Genomic DNA, 17,576 nt, shown 5'->3' on the forward strand with positions numbered 1-17,576 from the left:
CTTCCAGAGCTCAAGGAGTGCTTGGACAACACTCTCAGGCACATGGTAGGATTTTGGGGTTGTCTTGTGCAGGGCCAGGAGTTGGACTTAATGATCATATTCTATGATTCTCTGATTCTATCATATGCAGTGATCAGTAGCTCTGCATTGCTCAAGAATGGTTACTTATTTGTGAAAGAGGAGCAAAGGACATACCACTGTGTGGATGGTATTCCTGCTGGTACTGCCTCTCATTTGCCTGCTGTGCTGATGTGTTTATGAAATGCATGCAGATTTATAGTTCAGATTTGCATCGGTGAAGCATGCATTGATCCCCATCTACAGCCTGCTGGGTTGATACGTTCTCCATTCCCAGGTGAGGAGCACAGACACAAGGGATTAGTCAGGCCGGGGTGACACAGACCTCTCTTAAGGCTTGGGTTTATTCTTGAGATGTATGACATTCTCTGGTAAGATCTGATTTCATGGCAGCTTCTCCTCCTGTACAAGTTAATTTACGACATGTTAAAAAGTTTGCCTTCAGATAAATGTATCTTAGGGTCACATAATTTTGAAATAGACAGCCCTGGATATGTCTGTCAACAAAACAGCAAGTGCTTGGCTTTGAACCACTCTTATCCAACCATGATTTGTTTGTGCTTCCTCAGAGGCAAGGAGCTTCCTGAATAATTTGTTACCCCGTGTTTAAGATGAGGGCTCTGTTAGGGAAGAACACTGTGCCCACTGCTGCTTCCTGGCAACTGTTTTTGGTTTCAGTTAATGCAGTGGCATTAACCACTGTCGGTTCTCCCAACAGCTGTAACAGCACTGTGGTCAGGTAGTGGTGTTGGGAGACAGTCAGAGCTCCTGTGTGCCCAGACACCAGGAAGATAGGAAATAACATACTTTCTGCCTAAACAAATGCCTGCTCTGTATTGGTGCAACTGGCTTTCACGTCATCCTTGCTGAGGATGGAGATGTTCTTATTTTGTGTTTGTGTGTGTTGTGTGAGTATTTTGCCTCTGTGGGGGTCTCTTCCCTGTAAGCACAGGACTGCTGACCCACATGTCACACCAAGATTTGCATGGCAAGCATTTGGCATGAGGAAAAGGACTTCAGAGGTCAGAAGAGGACTTCAGGAGTCCAAACACACCAAAATTCCTTTTCTACCCTGTCTGAGAAAGTGTGTCTTCATGCTCTAATTAAACAACAGTTTGACATGTTTTTGCTGTTTTGATTGCCTTTGAACTTTGGCAGTGTGATAAACAAACTTTGCTTCCCTGCCTACCAAAAGTTGTGCTGCCTTGAAGCAGTTTATGTCCTTCATTCTGATGTGGCAGAGCTCAGCACCCTCTTCCTGTGGCATTCTACGTGTGCTGATGCCAACAGCAGAGTGGAATGGCAGCTGCCACCGTGTGATGAGTGATGAACCAGGGACACTGGAGCCCTGATGTTTCTTTGATGGCTCCTTTTAGCTCACGGAGAGCTCCAAACAGCAGTGCTCAGTAAATACACGATTCCTCAGCCCTTGGCGGGTTGGCACTGGTGGGCGTGCAGGGCACGTTCTCTTCTGATCGTATCCGAGGCTGTGCAGACACATCATGTGTCTGGGATCTGTGATGAGTAATCTGGACCAAGGAATGAAAGCAGGACAAATGGACTAAAACTGTCAGCCAGCTCCCAAGCAGCCTGTACATGTTTCAAAGTTTGTTCATGGAGAACAGTAGAGCAGGTCCCATGGGGTGAGATGTGCTGTGACCTGGGGGAGCTACCCCGAACTCCAGCAGTGTCCAGCCCAGCAGAGGTGACAGTGGGGACCCCAGGACAGGGCTCCAAGGAGCCCCAAAGGCTGTGGTCACTGTCTGAGAGCAGTGCCACACATCTCCTGGATTAGTCTGTGGTGCCAGAGCATCCACACGCCAGGTGCTGAAGAGGAGATGGGGGATCAGCACGTGATGCAGAGAAAATAAATACTTTCGGCAACACTGATTGCTCTCTCAGAATACAATGAGACTGGCAGGTAGACGTGCAACTCCAGAAAAGGATTATGGTTCATGTGACGTATAATGATCCTGCCCAGCTTACTGGCATCAAAAAATTTGAAAGGATTAGGCAGCTTGTTTTGTCTTTTAAGTTTATATAGAACCATACTGTTAAAGACAACAGCACATTCATTGCAGAACAGCAGTTTCATGACTTGCTTTTTTTCCCCAGTGTTATTAACTGGCATATCTCAGCATTTTTGGAACTGTTCCCCATTTCAGGTGTGTAAATGCAGTGGGCATTTCACTCCAAGGTTTGAAGTCTTGGCCAGTGAAAAAACTGAGCTGCATTTTCCTAAGATGGGGTGTGGACAAACCTTCTGCTTAGGAAGATGGACAAAAACTTCCAACCCTGGAGTCAAAAGGACACTCATCTCCTCCTTGAGATGTCCACACACACTGTCTACACAGGATTCTGTGTATTCTCTGGAACATCTGGAAAAAGCTACTGTCAGTAGCTCATAAATTATATCTCATGCCTGATGTCATAATTCCCATGTGAAAAACTGAAGGCTGGTTTTAAACAATGTGACAATGTCCCTTTTAATGTCCAGTTCTCAAGCACCACAAAGCTTTCAGCCTTCTTGCTTCCATTCTGCAAGTCTGAAAGAAAATTGCTTTCTGGCAGTTCTTTCCGTGCCTGTTGGCAGGCGGCCCAATGTGCCTCAAATAGCAGCGAACACGATGAGCTGAACCTATGCTTGTTGCAACTCCATTACTGCTGGAGGAACTACACCTCAGATGTATCGGAAGCATCTGGTTAATGTCCCCAGACAAGTTCAGATCACATTGTTTTACCCCAGCAAGCATGGTTTTATTATAAGATTGGTGTTCTTCTGACTTCTTTGGAACCATTCTTGCTTTTTTTAGTAAACACCACAGACTAACAGGCCTTAATGGTAGAGGAGTCTCCAAGAAATGGAAAATACCTGGTTGCAGAAGTTACTGGTATTTGTTATGAGCAGGTTTCTCGGTGGTTTCACTTGCTGCTATTTACCATTGCAAAATTCAGTGTTGAAATCTGCTACTTCTAACACGCCATGTTGTCCAGACTGAGGTGAACACAGGGACACAGCAATGGGAACAAAAATCCATTGTTTCACGACTCAGCAAACATTCTTTAGGCTCTGCAGGCACCGGCTTCTTCACTTCCTCCTACAGAAAGGAAAGCAGTATTTGAGTCACACCTCTTTATTTGCAAACACTGGCAAGGCTATACCTTCTCAGGACTCAGGTTTTTTTGCAGCCCTGCTGCTCCTTAAGGACTTCAGCCCGCTGGGCACAGCTGGAGCCTTCAAGACACTCCTGAAACACCATAGACGTCAAAAGAGATTTGCAGTGGAAATTTAGCCTCTGATTAAGAGAAAAAACAATTTGAGGACTGGGCGGCAAAATTTGCAATTTGAACCAGAAAGCTTTCAAAGGATTAATTTCCAGCTTTTATGGCTGTGACATTGATTTTGAATGAACTTTCCTGTGTTTTGTCCTTTTTAGTGTTTCATTTGTTCAGCGGCTGCGCTGTGCTCCCAAATGCTGGGATGTGCATGGTGCATACCTGGTGTGTAATCTGCACCTGGCATGAGCTAATTGCTATGCTGAGATCCGTGAATCACAGCAAAATAAACAGGCTAATGTGAAGAGAAAACCCACTGGATTTGTGTTTCCAGTTGAAAAAGTATCTGCATGTTTATATCTAAATTGCACCCACTGTTCCGAGCTCTGCTTTGGCCTGAGTTGCTTGAGCTACTCTGAACCAACTGGTTCCAGTAGCAGTGGCCACGGGAGTGGTGGAAATACACAGGAATGGTGTCTCTGCCTGTCTGGTTGTGCAGGCACTAAGAGTGAACATGACAGTGGAGCATGGACACCCCACCTCAGCTCTCACACTCACCTCAAACCCAGCTGCCAAGGGGCCTCCTGGCTGAGGGGTGACCCTGGATGAAGGTAAACTCTTCCTTAGGTGGGAGCTGACTGGGGGCTCTTAGCTGAGTGAAGGTCCTGGCTGAAGGGGGCTCCTGGCTGAGGAGAGATCCTGATAGAGATCCTGACTGACAGGAGACCCTGCCTGGGATGGGTATTGACTGAGGGGCTCCTGCCTGAGGAGAGATTCCACACAAAGCAAGCCCTGGCTGAGAAGGGACCCTGCCGCAACGGGGGCTGGCTAGGGGCTCCTGGCTGAGAGGACAGCCCGGCCTAGGCGCAGGCCTTGGCTGAGGAGCTCTTCCCGGGCGAGGGGGCCACGACCGGGACGTGCCCCGGTTCTTAGGGGGAGTCCCGGCGGGGCCGGGTCCGAGTCCCCTACAAGCCCCGGCCTAGCCCGGCCTGCGACCGGCAGCCCCGCGCCAGCGGCGCGTCCAGGGCGCGGCGGGGGCGTGGCAGGACAGGAGGGGCGCGGCCAGTGAGGCGGGCGGGGCGCGGGGGAGCCGGGAAGGGCGGGGCGGCAGTCGGGCGGCAGCCGCGGCCGGGGCGGGAGCGGCGGCAGCGCGGGGTGGGTAGCGTCGCCCCGTGTTGCGGCATGTCCAAGACGCTGCGGAAGAAGCGGCACTGGCTGAGCAAGGTGCAGGAGTGCGTGGTGTCCTGGGGCGGCCCAGCGGGCCCCGACCCCGATCTGCTGCGCGGCGGCGCCGAGCGCGGCGAGTTCCCGTACCTGGCGGGCCGCCTGCCCGCGGGCGGCGAGGGCGCGCCGGGCCCCGCGCTGCTCTCGGGCAAGGCGCCGGCACCGGGGGACGTGCTGCTGGAGGTGAACGGTACCCCGGTGAGCGGCCTCACGCACCGCGACACGTTGGCCGTGGTGCGGCACTTCAGGGAGCCCGTGCGCCTCAAGACCGTGCGCCCAGGTGAGCGCCCTCCGCCGCCGAGCTGGACCGGGGCCCTCCCGCCGCCGCCCAGCCGGCCGCGCGTAGGCCCGGCCGCGCCGGCGCCCTGCGGGGCGGCGGGAGGGCCGCGGCGGGAAGCGGTGCCCGGAGGGAACCGGGGGGAAACCGGGGCGCGGGTGCCGCGCTGGGAAAGTTTCCGCGGGTTCGGGAAGGCGCCGCTGCCGAGGGGGGCGATGCGGAGGAGGAGGCGGTCCCGCAGTCCCGGGGCGGCCCCGGGACGGTGCTCGCTCCCCCGGCCCGTCTCGGTGGCCTCTCCCGAGGGTCCGCTCCCCGCCCGGAATGCTCGGCTTCGCGCCGCTGCGATGCGGTGTTGGCACGGGTGTGACCCTCGCGGGGCTCCGGCTGACTCAGTGGCCCCCGGAGGTTCCGGTCCCCACGTCCTCCTCTCGGAGGTGCAGGTGGTGTTTTCCATGGTGTTTATATAATCCGCTGCTTGCAGAGGTCGAGGGCGAGTGGGGAATGGCCGGGATGGAACACCAGGGTGCCATCGCTCCGTCCTGTTGGTTTCCCATTTGGCAAAGACAAAAGCCCCGAGAACAAACTGCGACTGTTCTTTTTTTCATAGATTTCTATTGTTTTTAAGTACGCTTCAATTAACTAACGCTTGTAGTAAAATCATGTGTATTAACGTGCCTGTTAAATGTCAAATTAATGCTGAATAGTGGCACCTGCAGCCACATGAGTTAATTCATGAACTACAGACGTACCTACCGTTTTCTCGATAAGGCAATCCAGGTGTGAGCCTACTGCCTTATGAGAAAGTGTCTTGGGAAAAACCAGTTTTCTCTGAATCCTGATGGATATCAGTATTTCTGTGACGGGGGTCTGTAATATTTCTCATAGAGTTTCTCTGCTGAACACTTGTCTTGTTCTTCTTTTGTAACTGCTGGGTGCTATTTGACTTCATGTAATACGTATTTTAAGTCGGGTTTTCTTTGTTTGACCACTAATGAAAAGTCATCTTTCATATAGAGACTGTGCTGTTGGTCCTGATTCATATAACTTGCTGAATTAAAACAACAAAGCAAAAAAATTAAAACAGACACACATCTTAAAAGCACCTACAGAAGCGTGGGAAGTTTTGAAAGAGGTCTTGATTTACAAAATTGGAAATCCTTTCTGAAGGGGGAAAACAGAAAAGAACAAACAGCTGCAAGTTAGATGTGAATTAGGAGGATTTAAAAAAAGAGGGACAAATTGTTAAATATAGAAAATAATCTCTTTTTTAAAGAGAAAGCTTGGGGAAGATGAAACTCTAGTTCAAAGGGATTTCTTGTATTTACTGTGGAGGGAAATAGGCATATTCTTGTGCTGGGAATTTCCATAACAGAGATGTCAAACTGTCGGAAAATATTTAGAAGAAATTGCTGCAATTAACAGTAGAAAATGGCAAGAGCCAGATGATGCTCACAAGGACTTCCAGGTGTCAAGTATTAACAGTAACGTGTTGTTACCTGTTCCTTAAATCCTGAGTGGTGTGGAAGGGGATAGGAGTGGGGAATATAGGGTACTGATTGGGAAAGGGTCCAGAAGATCAACAGAGGCTGGCTGGTGATTCCAGCAAGTTGATTAAAATTTGAGTTAAGAAGGACAGTATTGGGCATGTGAACCAATACCACCTAACGAGGAGAGTGGGCTGCTTTCACTGGCTGGTTTAATCAAATCTGAGTATTTTGGTGAGGTGGATTTTCTAGTAGGCTTTCAGTAAGGTATCAGTGACTTGGATGAGGCTCTTACTGAGCGAGCATGGTGTGGCAGTGTAGCTGCCAAAATACAAGAGCAGAATTCTCCTGTGGCTTAGTAACGGGTTAAATCAGAGGAATGGTTTTCTCAACAGAAGGAAACTGATGCTGGAGTCTTGTAAGGACCTGTGCTGTTTAGCATAGTCATCCAGAGCTTGTAAACCCAACTCTGGTGAGTTGTACAAAGAGAAGTAGCATTTTTTTGCTGATTTTATATAACTTTTGGAATATATCAAACTGAATCTTCAGATCCAGCAATTTTCCCCATACTGGAACATATTTACCACATCAGATGGTTTTTGTAGTAATTTTCTCTGTTAGATTTAGTGTCCTTAAGTATAGTATTTTACAAGATACTGGGTTTTGGTTGTTTTTTGCAAGGCTGCCACAGCTGCTCAGTGGCAGTTTTTCAGTCAGGGTATATGTAATTAGAAAGTTGTTGACAAGGCATTCTCTGTGAAGACCTGTGGCTTTGAATTTGGCTTCCCTTGTGATCCAGAGCCATCCAAACCTGCCAGGTTTTGGAAGACATCTGGGAAGGTGCGTGGGGCTGTGTGAGTGGTTGAGGTGAATGGAGTGAGGGCGAGGAGCTGGTGGTCCCTGGTAGGCTCGTATTATGTCTGAATTCTCAAAGACATGTAATTGTGTTACTGCATTTCAAGGTTCTGTGTTTCGTGATTTTCCCCAGTCAAAACTCAACCCATCATTTGAAAGGCTCTGGAGTGCTCTGCCAGCAGACCTTTGTGTGCCCCACGGCTCTTCAGGCTTGCGTGCTATTGGGCCAGAAGTCTGAGGGGATTCTGTGTCAAGGGTTGACAGTGAGGAATGTGTCTCCTTGAATCTGAATTGTAAGGTGTTCGTAAGGTCTTGATGCTCACAGTCTGCCTCTGCATTTTAGAAGGGCAAATTTGGTGCTCCATCTTCCAGGTGAAGTCTGTGCAGGTGACCCGGTGGCCTTGAACAGCAGGATCTGGACTGCTTTAGTTCAAGTTGTAATGTAGTCAGTCCCTCATTAAAGGCAGTAACAGCTTTAGTTGACAGCAGTAAAATCTGTCTGTGATACTTCTTGCAAGCTCACAGAAAATTTAAAATGGAAATTTCAGGATGCTGTTTAGGCTTGTTTGATAAGACACTTGAAGGATATGAATGTTAATTTGAACGCCATCTGTTAACTGCACATCACAAACAATGGACCATTTTGTTGATGAAGAAATTTGTCCTTCCTATTCTTGTTCCGTCTTTATTACAGAATTACTGAATCAGCTAGGTTGGAAAAGACCTTTGAGATCATCAAGTCCAACCTATGACCTAACACCACCTTGTCAACCAATGCCATGGCACTAAGTGCCATGTCCACTCTTTTCTTAAACACCTCCAGGGACGGTGACTCCACCACCTCCTTGGGCAGCCCATTCCAATGCCCAGTCACCCGTTCTGTGAAGAACTTCTTCCTAATGTCCAACCCAGTTAGCCAAGAAGGGAGAACAGGACCAGGGGTGAGTATTGTGTCCCACGTGAGGATGGCCTCAGGTGTGTGCCAACTAGCCAGAAAATCCACGGGTCCAGTATCAGTAGGGATTGACTTAGCAAAGTCTGTGGAAGGCCAGTGTTGAGCTCTCTGCCAGTGGCATTTGGGACTGATGCTGGGATCTGAGCTGTCTAAATAAAACTTAAATTCTAGATGAACCTTGAGATGATAACCATACCTCTGTTTGCGTATAGCTCATCATCTTGGTCAGATGAGCAAAGCAGCCATACACAAAGCTAGGGCAGCTTGTGCAGTGGGATATCTGTATGGATGTGCACGCAAGCTGTCAGGGGCCAGCTCATCCTAATGAGTCCATTTGTATTTTAGCCACGCTTGGGAAATGCTGGTTTTCAGCTAATTGCCTGCTTACATGCATTCAAACAACGGCTGCTGTGTGTTCAAGGACCTTCCCTGTCCAGTGTTACTTGGATTAGGGCATTAGCCTTGTAACTGGCTGGTGCTACTGCAGGGTCTTCTATTTCCATTAGGGAAATAGAATGTTCTAGTCAGATCCATGGTAGTTGAGTGCTAAGTTCATCCTCTGTAGGTACTTACTTTCCTTCCCGTACGTGAAAGGAACCTACAAGAAAAAAGGGTATTTTTAGAAGCACAAGTAGTGATAGGACAAAAGGGAATGGATTCAAGCTGAAGGAGAGTAGGTTTAGATTAGATATTAGGAAAAAATTCTTTACTGTGAAGCTGGTGAGGCACTGAAACAAGTTGTCCAGAGAAGCTGTGGCTGCCCCATCCCTGGAAGTGTTCCGTGCCAGGTTGGACAGCGCTTGGAGAAATGCGGTTTAGTGGAAGGTGTCCCTGCCCATGGTAGGGCTCAGAATTTTGATGGTCTTAAAGGTTCCTTCCAACCCAAACCAGTCTGTGTTTCTGTGATTGCATAAAATCAATGGCTGCATGAATATTCAGGGCCCTGAGCAACCTGATCTAGTGGTGGCATCACTGCCTGTGGCGGGGGATTGAAGCTGGATGGTCTTTAAGGTCCCTTCTGACATAAACCATTTGAGGATGATGATACTGTGATGATTCAGAATTAGGCAGAAAGCTGTTTGTATGTGCAAATGAGAGTGCTAAAATACTCATCAGTGCAACCTTGAGTGCCTTCTTTCTTCATAGCAGCATGGTAGCCAAAATACATCAAAACTAGACTGCAGACTTAAAAGTAAGAAATTCTTGATATCTACAAGTTCCTCTTTGTGCAGGCTGAGGTGCCGGATACTATGTAGGAAGGAATGTGTTCTCCTTCCAGACTAAGGAGCATCGATGAATACAGCTACTCTGTGGCAATTATTACGGTTTCCTGGCCACTATAAGGAGGATCTGGGAGGAAATGGGCAGAGTCTTACAGCTCTTCCACTCGAGAAATGTTTCCAGAGCACATAGTTTGGTCCCTTGGTTTTGGAGCGAATGCATGTTGGCTCCATTGTGTCAAAAGTGATCTTTAGTCAAAAAAAAATGCAGCAAGATGTAAAAGGACTAAAAGTCTTCTTCGGACTAACTTTTTTTTCAGTGCTCCTGAAGCTATTAAACCGTGATTTCCTATAGATTTGTTTCAGAGTTGACGTTCACTCATGGCCGGAGCCCTTCCTCTGGCTGGGGCATTTATTCCGTGTCTCCGGTCAGGATTGCCTGGCCTCTGGTAAGTGTCAGTTTGTGCTTTGATTTTTTTTTTTTCCGGTGGGATGTGTGGAGGACATCTCAGCTCATACTGACAGAGCTGATGGGATCTTTTTCTGGTCCTTCGTGCGGTTTCCAGTTGGTTCAGTACACCCCAGTCCAAAGCTGATGTCTCTTGCTGCTCTGTGTGCACTCAACCATTGTCTGCAGTTTTGTGATGTGACACCTCTAAGTGCCTCAGATCTATTGCTTTATTTGAATTACATTACACTAGTGCAGAGGATGAGAGGATTGACGGGTGGATGTACTCATACGTAACTGATTTTTTGTGAGTCTGTCACCTTACCTTCCCAAAGAGCTTTCCTGATCAAAATCTAATACAAGCTTACAAGAAGACAACTTATTGCTGGATGCATTTTTTCACATGACTGCAATGGATCCCTAATGCCTCCGGTACCAGCAGGAGTTAATGGGAATGTTATGACTTGGTTTGTGCATGGTGGGGGAGGTCCCTTCTCTGAAGCAGAGTGAATGAAAATGGTGACAGATCCAGTGACTCAGAGCAGGATTCAGCATTTGAGATACAATATTCGAAGCTGAGTATCTGAGGTTCATTTACATTTCCTCTTATGCTTGAGGTAGGTACAAAGGGGGTACCTACATGAGGGGGTAAACATTTGCATGTTCAGCAGTTAAGGCAGAGAGGAGGGCGAGCCGCCCTCCCTGGCTGTTTCCACAAAATTGGATGAATTCTAAACGTGCCACGTTGAAACAGAGATCAGAGTACATACACTAGGATGATTTTGCCTCTCAGAGGGAAGGCTTTACCCTAGTTCTGTGTTTCTGTGGAAGCTGGCAGCGGTCCAGCTCCATGGTGTAATAGAGGAACGTGTTAGTTGGGAAGCCTGAGGAGCTGCGCATCCGTCTTGGGTCCCTCAGCCCTTGCTGGGTGTTGGGCAGAGGCTACTGGGTGCTGCTGTGGAAAACTGCCCTCCCTGCTTGAGAGTTAATGGGGAACCGACCCGTTCTGTACTGCAGAGGAAAGGTTGAGTCATTTGACTGTACTACGAAAAGCCCAGAGCATACAGGTCTGCTGTAATGAATGGGGCTATCCCAATTTCATCAAACGATGCTGTCTTGAAAAAGAAAACTGATGGGGAAATGCTTTCTGCTGGAGGTTGTCTCTCTAAAACTGCCCTGTTTCAGTTTGGGAGTTGCCTTGCACAAAAAGCTGTGAGCTTGCATCTTAAATGTATGGATGCAAAGGACTATCAAGAGCTAATACCACTGGATATTAGGATGTTCATGTAATTTATAATCTTGCTTCTAATATTCCTTTTTATATAAATGTACTCTTGGCACAGACCTTATTGCCTTTCCCTTTCACATACTTCCTTGTTTAAATTTTGCTGCGATGAGTGCTGTGGTAATGATGGCACCAGAAATGCCCACTAATGATTCTGCTCTTTCTTGGTGTGGTCATTTCAGATGATAACAAGGCCTCATGTGGCTTTTGCGACTAATTTGTACTTTTTTGTTCCCTTCAGGAGAACCATTCTCTTCCCTGTTTCGATCCCTGATGTCTCTCAGGAGAGACCCTGTAGGATAGTGCATTTATCTGGAGCTGGTGGCAGGGCAGGTGGTGCTGTCTGTGTTCTTCTCCAAATCCACCTCTTCATGTTCCCTGTTTTAGGAGAATCATATTTTCACTGGGACTGTACAGTCAAGCACTTGTATTCCAGATATTCCTGGAAATAACTTCCTTTATGCAGGTAGACAGTTTTGATTGAAATACTTCCATATATGTTTACGTTGGGTTTTTACTAAGCCCCTACCAACCTTAGGTGTCCATGCCAGCACAGACCTTGCTTAAAATCCCTGAAGTGTAATTTTGCTGCTACTCTGCAATGGCAGGAGGTTTTTTATTTTTTCTCTGTGAATGAAGCCAAGAATGAAATAAAGATGAACCTTTATTAGAAGTCATGATTTCAACAGCAGATTTCGTCTCCATGATTTTTGTCTAGGTATGACTCTTCAGTTCTTGGCTGGCCTTAATGGAATGCTAGTCAGTTGTAGAAAATGGCCGGGTTTTATCTCCGAAGATACAATATCCTTAATTTTTTAAAGGAAGTTTCATTTTGCTTTGATAAAACAAAGACACTTTGAAACTAAACTGTCTTTTTGGAAACTTCCTAAACTAAACAAGTGGTGCTCATATAACTTCCTATGCACTGTCCTCCTTTACTATTGAAGCATCTGCTTCAAGTTATTTTTCAGCTGCAAAACTTAAAAAAAAAAAAAAAAAAAGAATCTTAAAATGTGACAAGGATTGTACATTCAAATTGACAGGTGCAAAAATTACTCTAGTTTTCATTGTTGCTCTAAGATCTTTAAAGCCGTACTTCTGTTTCTTGTTTTTAATTCACAATGCTTCCTTTTAAGAAATACCTTGTTGCATTCATGGGCTGTTAGTTAAATTGCTTCTTGTTTCCTGAATGGGAACAATTTTCTTCTTCAAAGCAACCGTATTCTTGAGAGTACTAGATTTGGATTCAGAAAAATAGGAGCTCTTTGTATTTGCGAGTAAATTCCTTACGTAGTCCTGCTGAACAGAAGGCAAGGGGAAGCATGCAATAGGAAGGTTGCAGACTTGGATTGTTCTGCTACATTGTCACAAAAATCAGAATTCTTAGTAATTTGCCAGCTCAGTTGTTAATTGATGTTTGAATTTGTGTTAAATTGATCTTTTTTTGGGCCCTTTGTGGGTCATGATGGGAATGGGATCTTTTCCCAGGTGCAATTTCAGCAGCAGTTGGATATGATGGCTTCCAGTCTGATCAGCTTTAAAAGCAGGAGCAATTACTTTGGGTGGAAAGGGTAGTATCTTAGGAAGGGTGTTTGTCAAGCAGACAGTAAAGGCACTAATGGTGACAAGGGGGTTGTAAAACCTGTGTAAAGCTGTCCCCAGTTGTTTAAGGTGCAGATGCAAGTAGTTACACACAGCCATTTTCTGTCATTAGTCCAGGTGCAGCTTTCAATATGAAACACAATTGCAGCAATCTTTTGTTCAGGCTTATATCACTGTGCTTATGCAACCTGTTAACGTAATGGCTTTATGTTGAAATGTGATTCTGTTTGCAAAGCACACCCAGGTCTTTAGTTGTAACTGTGGGCTCTCTCTGACAGGAAGCTTTTAAAGTGTGTTCTCAGGGCTACGTTTAAGAAAGCTTGCTTAAAGCTACTTTTCAATATGTATGATTCTCAAGCCTGTAATTTTTTATGAATCGGTGATTGCTCTCAGTTGAATGCAACTTCTTCAAATTGAAAATCACTAGTGTGTTTACTATCCATCCTCTATTGCTCTTCACTTGCTGAATAGTGTAGTTCATATAGCTTGATCCATTGTAAATGGTTTTCCTGAGATACAGTTAAAAAGTGAAATAATTTACGTTCTGAATTGCCATGTCTCTTCAGTTACTTGTTAAAAAAAAAAAAAAAGTAAAGCTTGAATTGTAGCTCTGTCAGATTATGGTGCACTTGAATAGTGGTTCTTACTGTGTTCTGCTTCAGTGCTGTTTCATTATTGCCTTTGCTAATAAATACAGTCAACCTGGCAGCTGGCGACTGATGAATATGGATTGGGGGTGCTCTATAAACATCAGAAGTATTCTGGGTTTTGGAGTCTGGAAATGCATTTTCCATCAGCACGGTAATGATGTATTCTTTCAAAAAGGTGGTAGAGGCAATTAACAAAGTTAATGTGATCGTGTGAATTGTCTGTTAGTGTTTCTCTTCTTACACCCACTGCATTTGGAGCTAGTGAAGATGAAATCCAGACTGGTTTGCCCTGATGTGAGAACGTAACAAAATCTGACTACAACCACAGTTGTAGTTGTACAAAACTGGGTTGGTTTGGTAGTGCTGGGACTATCCAGGACTGCACTGGTGGGAGAAGCTGGAACCACCACTGTGTCTCTGCTGTGGCACAGGTGTCTGAGTATCAGGGAGTACTTTGAGGATGACTGTTCACCTTATGTCAATGAAACAGAAGTAGAGGAGATGTGAAGAAAGATATCACCAGCCTGGAAAAACTCCTGTGTGGTGATCCAGAGGTGGAATTACAACACAAAGGAAATAAGTGGGGGTATGCAGGAACAGCACAAAAGACCAGGATTAGGAGTTTGTTGCTCTGCTCTCACAGCACAAATACCAGGCTATAGCCCACAGAAGGCAATTCATGATAGCAGGAAACGTCTTTAGGCGTATGATGTGCAGAGGCCATCCCTGGGGTTGGGTTCAGCAAGGTTCAGTTGTTACTTGAACTTTCCTTGTAGCACTTAAAATTCTAGTGCCTTGTACTTGCTGATTAATAACTCTGTGTAGGAAGGCACAGATGTTCAGGGCTTTTCCCGTTTGGTTCCAGTACACTTTTGCACTGGAGACATGGAAATGCTTCCCTCTTGTGCTGGATGTTATTTACAGCTTTATCTTTTTGTCAGCTGAGTAGGAGCTGCTCTGGGAGGGAAGTTCAAGGGTATTTCCAGCTCAAGACCCAAACCTACACATGAGCTTACAGGTGATGTTATTTCTGCGCCCCTGTTGGCACTATGGAGGGGCCCTGGAGCACAAGACAAGTTGTCACAATGCTCTCAACAGCTTTTGCGAGATATTTACTATGGTAGAAAGATTAACATGAAATATTCAAATGAATAAGGCCACTCAGCCACCCAAACAAAGCGACAGTGAAATGTTCCCAATGTGGTACCTTATAGCTGAGCAGACATATGTAACTTTTCTCTTAAGCTCCTCTTAAATTCCATATCAACAAAGTGACAGGAGATTTAGAGATTTATGCTATAAACCCAAATCTCATTTTGAATCTGAACACTTGAAAGGCGTTAAAAGGCATCCTTGGCTGTGGAAGACCCACATATTCTGAAACATTTTGAAGAACAAAAAAAACACACCACAGAGTACAGCATAAATAACATTCACTCCACTGCATTTATTTGCTATTCTGATGAACATTACATGTCCTGCCCTAATTAATTCCTTTAAGTACTAGCAGCTTCTCCTAATGAGCAGTAATTAAACTTTTCCAGCATCTCTACCTTCACCAGAGAAAAGTAATTACTCACTGCTGCCCTACAGAGAGGGAAATAAAATCCACAGGATTAGGTTTTTTTAGACCGAGTAAGTAGGGCAGAGAGGAAAGCCTGCAATTTAGAGGCAAGTTGTGTAGTCGGTAATTCCACAACATGAGCAGTACTTCAGGCCTTGGATTGAGTAGAACTGTTTTCCTGCTGCCTGTAAATAAACCACTAAATAGGGTTTAATAGTAGTACCCAGGTCTGTCAAGGACATAACTATTTGCCTTTTTCAAAGTGTGTAAGAGGACACAGCACAAGCTATGACCTCAGCTGTTCTGCATGGTTTAACCCCCAGCTGCACACACCCATCCACAGTTCATACCTTATCTAGCAGGGAATACATTTAAAAAATATTTTAGTTGTATTATGGCATATTATTGCCACGTAAAACAAAAAGTACATGCATAAGTGGCATCTGGCTACGTCAGATCTTAAGTCACGGGACCATAGAATCATCATAGAGTAGTCCGGGTTAGAACAATTTTTATTAAAAATATGGGGAGTTTTTTAACAGGGACCAGCTCTCGCTATGGAAGAAAACCACAGCAATTTTGTGGTCAAACTTATGAGTATTTTTTGTATATGCCAAACACAATTCATTGAAGCTCACATTCCAGACATCATCTTCCAAGGAAGCACTGTCAACTAGAAGGAAAGCCAAGGCAATACATCTCTCAATATATTCCTTAGCACTGGAACACCACATTTGACTACTTACTGGTACTTCCCCTCGATGTACTCACAGTACCAAGCAGTTTTCACAAACAAGTCCTCCCTGCACCAGAGCATTTCCAATCTAATCTCACTGCAAAGAAGATTAGTGAATTTACTGAGTGATAAGTTGCAGCAATGGAGGTAAAAATACTTCCCTGGCACTTTTGGTCAGCTGATTTTTGAGGAATTCTTTAGACCAATAAGGAATGAAACAAGCCATTAAACGTAATTCCCTGGGATTTATACAGGGCTCTGCCTCTCTCTTATGTAACAGGATTCTGAAATTCCTCCACTGTCCCCCCCATAAGTACATGCATTAGGAGGAAATCATTTCTACAAACCTAAAACTTTAGGGCTTAGTTATTTCCTAATAGTTCCGTGGTTTTAGAGGAAATAAACTGGATGTTAATCCTCTTGCATTTAATGAGTAGTACCAGCATACTCTGCTGCTTTTTGCTGCAACACGCATGGCAAACCTGGTGTATAACCAAAGCAAAGTTGCATCTCCTGGCGATGAAACCTCAAAGAGAGGGATGACTTAAGTGGTTTGGGTGTTATTGTTGTCTATTTGGGAAAAAAATTGTGTCAAAATAATTTTTAAATCCACAGAATTAAAATCATAGAAAAATTCCATGGATTTTTCACAGAAATCACTTCGTACAGGAGGGAAGTACTTAATCAGCATATCAATTTACCCCAAGTTTAAATTATTTGTCAGTGGGTTTATGCTTTGCTTTTTAATGATGTCAGCAAAAGAAGAAGTAAGTTACATACATGCACCTCTATACTCAGCTGCAGGACAGAGCTGGTAGGCAAAACCATCTGCACAAACACCAGAAACGTGCCAGACACAGCACATGGCCCACGCTTCTGCTTCAGTTACACTTCTGCTGTGATCTTCCAAAAAACTCTTGCAGGGGAAAAGAAATCTTACATGAAAACAGGCACTTGTGCTTTTGTGTTTCAGTTAGTTTTTAAGAGAGTGATTTTCCTGCCCAGAATAAGTTTTATGCTGAACATCCCTCCCCTGCTACATGTTTTGTGTCCAGAATCCACAGTGTACACCCAAAACACCATGCATGCTTTTTCCTGAAGTTTGGCTAAACTACAGCAACTAAACTACTACGGAAGAGATACAATACTTTTAAAGGGGTTACTGAACTAGACAGCAAACCACCCAGTCATCTAAAGATCACATAGAATCCCAAAAGTTTGGGTCAGAAGGGACCTTAAAGCTCATCCAGCTCCACCCCCTGCCACTAGACCAGACTGCTCAAATACATACTTCATTTTTTAATCTTTTGGTTAACTTCGTTAAAAACATGACACAAAGAAAAGCACAAAGTTGCCTATCAGTTGCTTCGTCTATTTCATTAAAACTTTTACTAACAGTCTTAGCCACCACAGGAATTTAATTCTCAATGACTCATGAGACTACATTCTTTACACTTAAAACCAAATCAGGTATTTTTTTTCTTAGAATACCAAGAATTAAAACTCGTTTAATTATTTGGATTCACCCAGTTGCCTGATTTCATGAGCTATGACAGACATATTTGCAAATACTCTAAGACCTACTCAAATATCTTAAACTGCTTATTTTAAATTTCTTTCTGGGGACGTGTTTGGTCATTGACCAGAAGCTGCAGCGCTGTCAGACACCCTGCAGCAGCGGGTCCCAGCTTGAGGCCGCGGAAGACTGAGATGCCCCAAGTGACTCCCACGGTGTTAATGAAATGTTTAGGAGGAGCAGGCAGATTTCAAGCTCAGCTGGGCACGCCTGGAGAGGCAGAGGTGTCTGTAGGTGCAGGGCCTCCACCTGTCTGGCACTGGAGCTGGCAATTGCCTCCTAAAGAAGCATTGGAAACTTTCGTGTTACTCCAGCAATTCTTTATCGGAAATACTGAGAACTGGAA

General features: G+C 45.3%; 1 protein-coding gene across 3 annotated transcripts in view; it reads left to right on the forward strand.

Annotated features, from left to right (window-relative positions):
- The first annotated feature begins 4,465 nt into the window (after nt 1–4,465).
- The window catches only part of MAGI3 (membrane associated guanylate kinase, WW and PDZ domain containing 3), a 61,567-nt gene continuing 48,456 nt past the window's right edge, over nt 4,466–17,576 (forward strand). For all 3 annotated transcript variants that reach the window (XM_032132964.1, XM_032132965.1, XM_032132966.1), the window contains exon 1: nt 4,466–4,858. In XM_032132964.1, the coding sequence (XP_031988855.1) occupies nt 4,537–4,858 (322 nt within the window). In that variant the 5' untranslated portion in view covers nt 4,466–4,536. The remainder of the gene's footprint in view (nt 4,859–17,576) is intronic.

This window comes from Corvus moneduloides, chromosome 24 (genome assembly GCF_009650955.1).
Source record: "Corvus moneduloides isolate bCorMon1 chromosome 24, bCorMon1.pri, whole genome shotgun sequence".
Lineage (NCBI taxonomy): Eukaryota > Metazoa > Chordata > Aves > Passeriformes > Corvidae > Corvus > Corvus moneduloides.